The sequence below is a fragment of the Humulus lupulus genome, chromosome 6 (genome assembly GCF_963169125.1).
Source record: "Humulus lupulus chromosome 6, drHumLupu1.1, whole genome shotgun sequence".
NCBI lineage: Eukaryota > Viridiplantae > Streptophyta > Magnoliopsida > Rosales > Cannabaceae > Humulus > Humulus lupulus.
In genome coordinates, this window is record NC_084798.1 from 213,224,048 (window position 1) to 213,230,561 (window position 6,514).

The following is a 6,514-nucleotide window of genomic DNA, read 5'->3' on the forward strand; positions in this document are numbered from 1 at the left end:
GCCAAATTTTTACCATTTCACTCCTATTCTTACACCCTATTTTATATATATTTATGCACAAGATTAACCCATGAATTCTATTCATAATTGTATTTGTATTTAATCTTTTGTGGCATAAATCTTATTATATATTGTCAACAATTATTGTTTATTTTCTTGCCTATCGTAAGAATAAGCATGTGAATTGTTTGGTAATGAAGAACATTTAAATATTAATTTATTTAAATTTTGTACCATCCTCCAAATTTGCATTAAGATCCATACAAGTAATTACTTATCCTATCGATAATAATTGCTTGCTAAGGATGCTTAATATGGTGAAGAAAATTTATTAAATATTATGAATCACAATTTATCTATCCTTTCGATAGTAAATTAATGTATTTGATTATAATGTTTAATAGATTGTTCTTACCTATGTATGAGTTCTATTTTGTGTGTTTGTCTAAGAACTCTAGCATACATAATGATCATTTGTTATTTTGCGATCATATATTGATGAGAAAAGAGCACAAATGACATGGTTTATCATAACATGTATTTAATAGTTATTGCTCTTGTTTCTCATTCAGCTGTAAGCATTCCTAGATCTCCTGCCGTCTTGACGCTGAATGCAACCAACCACAAGCAGTGGATTGAAAATATCACGATGAACTTGACCTTCATGAAAGTGGACTTGGCCTTGAGAATTGATGCACCATCTAAGCCTGCTGACGATGCTACTGAGAAGGATAAGAAATCTTACGAGGACTGGGAACACTCCAATCGTTGTTGCTTGATGCTTATGAGATATCACATGGACGAATCCATTCGTGATAGTATTCCCAAGTCTGAGAATGCAAAGGATTTTCTTGCTGCCATTAAGGAAAAGTATAAGAAATTCTCAAAGAATGAGAAGAATGAACACTTGAACATGCTGCATCACACTGTTTACGATGGTTCAGGTGACATCAGGGCTCACATTGACAAGCTCATGGGCCACTATCATAAACTTAAGGCCATGAATATGGACCTTGGTGAGGATTACATGGTGTGGTTAGTGATGGAGAATATTCCATCTCAGTTTGATTCAATCAGATCAAGCTACAATGCTCAGAAGGAGCAATGGACTGTTGGGGAGATGTCTGCTATTCTTGCCAAGGAAGAGGAGGACATGAGAAAAGGTAGGGCAAGAAGTATCTCCATGGTGACGAACCCAAACAATCCTCACAAGAGAAAGTTCACTTCCAACAACTCTAGTGACCAAAAGCATCCTAAGAAGAAAGCCAACCATCCTAAGGGAAATGGGCAAGCTAGCTCATCTTCAACTGGTCATAAGAATGAGTTTTTCAAAGGGAAGTGCAACTTTTGTCAATGCTTTGGGCATAAGAAAGCTGATTGTCGAAAGCTCAAAGCTCACTTAGAGAAGAAAGGTAATTGTCTTGTGATGGTTTGTTTAGAGTCCAATATTATTGATGTGCCCTCAAACACTTGGTGGTTAGATACTGGAGCTACAATTCATGTTACTAATTCCTTGCAGGCAGTGACAAACCGAAGAAGACCGAGTAGGTTGGAGGAGCATGTATACATGGGAGACGATACTAAAGTCAGAGTTGAATTTTTTGGGACTGTCAGACTGCAGCTAAATACTGGGCATTTTTTGGAGTTGCATGATGTTGCTTATTTACCCTCTATTAGGAGGAATTTGATTTCTGTATCTATTTTGGATAGACTAGGTTATAGTCTTCATTTTGGATCTGGAAAACTGACTTTGTATTGTGACTCTATGTTGGTTGGAAATGGAACTTTATGTGGAAACTTATATAAGCTTGACTTACATGATGTTGTTCCCGTCACTTCTACTTCTTCTTGTTCTTCTTCTCTTAATGCTATTGTTGGGTCAAAACGTGCAAGATCATATTTGAAATCTTCTATGCTTTGGCATAAACGTTTAGGCCATATTTCTAGAGATAGAATGGAGAGATTGGTGAAGGATGGTGTACTTCAGGATCTTGATTTCTCTGATTTCACTGCCTGTGTTGATTGTATAAAAGGAAAGTTGACTGCCAAGGTTAGAAAGAGCAAGTCAGACAGGTGCACAAATGTATTGGACACTATTCATACTGATATTTGTGGGCCTTTTGTTCCACCTGCTATGGGTGGTTATAGATACTTTATCACCTTCATTGATGATTTTTCCCGGTATGGTCATGTTGAGCTCATTCGTGAAAAATCTGAATCTTTGGATGCTTTTAAGATTTTCAAGACGAATGTTGAGCTTCAAAAGGGAAAGAAGATTAAAATTGTCAACTCTGATAGAGGTGGAGAGTATTATGGACGTTATGATGAAACTGGAAGGAACCCCGGGCCTTTTGCCAAATACTTGCAGGAATGTGGTATTCATGCAAGATATACAATGCCAGGGACACCCCAACAGAATGGAATTGCTGAAAGGAGAAATCGCACTCTTCTTGACATGGTGCGATGTATGTTGATTCATTCTAGCTTGCCAGATTTTTTATGGGGTGAGGCATTAAAAACTGCAGCTTATATCTTGAATCAAGTGCCTAGCAAGTCTGTCCCAAAGACGCCTTATGAGCTATGGTCAAGTAAGAAACCAAGCTTGCGTCATTTTCATGTTTGGGGTTGCAAAGCAGAAGTGAGGCCCTATAATCCACAATCTAAGAAACTTGATCCGAAGACCATTAGTGGATATTTTGTGGGCTACACCATTGGATCAAGGGGTTCCAGATTTTATTGCCCATCTCACACCACCAGGGTTATAGAATCAGATAGGGCTGTCTATTTTGAGGATGAATTTGGTTCAAGTCAAGGGTCAAGAGAAATTGTTTTCAGGGAAGAACGTTTTTTTGTCCCTGTACCTGTCGCTTCCGCTCCTATTGATGACCCTGTGATTGAACAGATTCCGGCAGAAACTCATGATGAACCTCAAAATCAAGAACAAGGTGAAAATCTTGATATTGGGGATGATGAAGCTATGATGAGAAGATCACAGAGAACCCGCAGGTCTGCTATTCCTAATGACTACCTTGTCTATTTACAGGAACATGAGTTTGATGTCGGAGACACTTTTGAGCCAGTCACCTATCAAGAAGCTATGAATAGTCCTCAATCTGTGTTGTGGATGGATGCAATGAAAGATGAGTTGAATTCTATGTCACAAAATGAAGTTTGGGAGTTGGTTGAATTACCCAAAGGTTGCAGACCCATTGGATGCAAATGGGTGTATAAGATCAAACGTGACTCCAATGGGCAAGTGGAAAGGTATAAGGCTAGACTTGTGGCTAAGGGCTATAGCCAGAGAGAAGGTATTGATTTCAAAGAAACCTTTTCACCTGTTTCCACCAAAGATTCGTTGCGAATCATTATGGCTATAGTTGCTTATTTTGATCTAGAACTCAATCAAATGGATGTGAGGACTGCCTTTTTGAATGGAGATTTATTTGAAGATGTTTACATGACTCAACCTATTGGTTTTGAGAAGTCTGGCAAAGAACACATGGTTTGCAAGCTCAAAAAGTCTATCTATGGGCTTAAACAAGCATCAAGGCAGTGGTATCTCAAGTTCGATATGATTGTCTCTGCAAATGGCTTCAAGGAGAATGTAGTAGATCAATGTATATACATGAAGGTCAGTGGGAGCAGCTATATTTTTCTAGTATTGTATGTTGATGACATCCTGCTTGCATCTAATAATTCTGATCTGTTGTCTGAGACAAAACAACTTTTGTCTAGCCATTTTGATATGAAGGATCTTGGCGAGGCTTCCTATGTGCTTGGGATTCAGATTCTTCGAGATAGGGCTAATGGTATTCTTCGTTTGTCTCAGAAGACTTACATTGATCGGATCTTGAAAAGATTCAATATGCATACATGTTCTCCTGGGAAGGCACCGATAGTGAAGGGTGATAAGTTCTCAAAGGCCCAATGTCCACAAAATGATAAAGAGAGAGATGAAATGAAAGTCATTCCTTATGCGTCATTGGTTGGTAGCTTGATGTATGCTCAAGTATGCACACGCCCTGATATTGCTTTTGTTGTCAGCGTGTTGGGTAGATACTTGAGTGATCCTGGTCTTAGCCATTGGAAAGCGGCTAAGAAAGTCATGAGGTATCTTCAGGGTACAAAGGATCATATGTTGACTTATCGGCGAGCTGACACTCTTGATATAGTTGGGTTCAGTGACGCCGATTATGCAGGATGCGTGGATGATAAAAAGTCCACTTCAGGCTACATTTATATGATGGCAGGAGGAGCTGTTTCATGGAAAAGTGTCAAGCAGACACTCACAGCTTCTTCTACGATGGAGGCAGAATATATGGCGTGTTATGAGGCTACTTGTCAAGCAATATGGCTGCGGAATTTCATTTCAGCTTTGAATGTTGTAGACTCTATTTCGAGGCCGCTGAAATTGTATTGTGACAACTCCGCAGCAGTAGCTTTCTCTAAGAACACTAGGAGTACTTCTCGCTCAAAGCATATTGATATAAAGTACTATTTTGTTAAAGAGAAAGTCGCTGAGTCCCTCATTTCTATTGAGTACACGCCTACCACTAGCATGTTGGCAGACCCACTAACGAAAGGCTTACCCATATGTGTATTTCTGGAGCATGTTGCTCGGATGGGATTGTTAGGAGCCTAGCTTGTTGAGCTCAGTGGGAGTTTTGTTATTATGTTTCAAACATGCTAGTATTTTGTATGGATTGCTTATAGCTTGCGTTTTGTTATGAACATGCATAATGATAATTGAAGTCACTTCTTATTGTTGCTGTTACGTATATATGTTTATATAAGTATATACTATTGTTCACCGAAGTGACAGGTACAAAAGGAGATGAATGCGCATAGTCTCAAATTAATGTACCACATGCATGTTTGGTTTAATGATTGTTATTGTTTTTGAATGTCCTCAAGACCGAATCATAAATAATATATGTATCCTATCGATATGATATTATATATGATTTATTAGACTGTCTTTTGTGATGGACAACATTATGGTGGTTTGATTATATTGTCCAAGTGGGAGAATGTTAGAATTTTATATGGACTAATATAATTACAAACATAATTCCATTATCACAATCATTTTCTAGAGTGCCTACGAATAGTTAAAAATCATAATGGGATGGTTAATATTAATCTAATTGCAATTGAGGCACATGGTAGCACCCTAAAGACTATAGGTTGGCCCATTAAATCATAGTCCACCATATCTGATAATATAAGCCCAATAGGCCCAATATACCCCTTAGGGTAAGAAGGCATATGAGACATATATATTGAACATATATGTTGTTGGGAAAAACACTGTGGCATATGGTTTGGTAAGGGTTGCTCTCCATAAGATCTCTCTTGTATTGTTTTCTAATATTGTCGTGTGTAGATCGTGAGAGATTCAAGGATGAACATTGGAGACTCAATGTCAGGTATGTTTCATCTCTATATATTCAATTCAATGCTCTAAATAAAAAGTGTTCCTGGATTATTGTATGAGCATGCTATGTTGATTTGAATCTGATTTATGAATTTATGCTCATAATATAATTTATATTTAACAGCTAAGACTTACATCTCTTTCAAACATTTTTTTATTATTATTTTAGTTCTTTTTATTCTCTATTTCTAAATTAATTATTTGTTTATTCTTTATCTCCTTTTTCTATTATTTTAATTAATAAATATATTTAAAAATATAATATTTAAATAATTTAGAGATAAAATATATAAAAGCTGATATATGATGTAATGTAAAAATTTGAAGTAAAACACCATATATGATATTATGAGTTGAAGATGCTCTTAGGAGTGCTCTTAGTTTAAGATTACTCATGCAAGTTCTTACACTTATTTTGCCACATCTTTAGTATATTGCTTTTTTGATATGTATATCCACCCCTTTCAAAATAAATAAATAAATTAGAAAAAGAATTTCATTGTTATTTTTGTTTAATTAAGACATTGCCAGAATTCATTTCTCACTACATTAAAAGTATATGAATTTTGAATGAAATCTAATTAAACCTATCCAATTGTGACCCGTTAACATGGGAAGCTTTTCCATGGTAATATAAATTAAATTTAAAATAATATATCTTGTAATTGTAATAAAAGAAAGCAACTCAATAAGCAAACAAAATTTCTCTATAAAAGAAGACTTTTTTTATTTAACAAACTTTTTCTTCATTTCCCAATTAATTACTTATAAGGACTAACTGCACAATAAGAAATTAACAAAATTATAATGATAAAAATAGATAATAGAGGAAATCTCAAAGTCTTTCAAGTAAAATAAATAAAATCGAAATCTTGGTGCTATTTTGGTTTTAGCTTTGTCTTGTGCCAATTTTAATTTAGTTTTGTCTTTGTATCAACTTTATTTTTGGTTTTGTCTTGTGTCAATATTTATTTTTATGTTATTAGTATTTTTTTTTTTAAAAAATTGATGTTATAAGTTTAGTGACTATTTATGGTTTGATTTTTTTGCTATGTTTTTTTTACTTATAATCTCAGT

General features: G+C 35.5%; 1 protein-coding gene across 1 annotated transcript; it reads left to right on the forward strand.

Moving 5' to 3' along the window:
• The first annotated feature begins 1,042 nt into the window (after positions 1-1,042).
• On the forward strand, positions 1,043-1,797 carry LOC133785991 (uncharacterized). The gene is made up of 2 exons (XM_062225202.1): positions 1,043-1,412; positions 1,520-1,797. The coding sequence occupies exons 1-2, from the start codon at positions 1,043-1,045 to the stop codon at positions 1,546-1,548; spliced, it is 399 nt and encodes a 132-aa protein (XP_062081186.1). The 3' UTR covers positions 1,549-1,797.
• Positions 1,798-6,514: the final 4,717 nt, after the last annotated feature.

Bases quoted from the DNA above. Each gene is read 5' to 3' on its own strand.
- LOC133785991 (XM_062225202.1), top strand. From the start codon at position 1,043: ATGGAGAATATTCCATCTCAGTTTGATTCAATCAGATCAAGCTACAAT. The intron at 1,413-1,519 runs GTAATTGTCTTG...AATTCCTTGCAG, and splicing joins AGCTCACTTAGAGAAGAAAG to GCAGTGACAAACCGAAGAAG.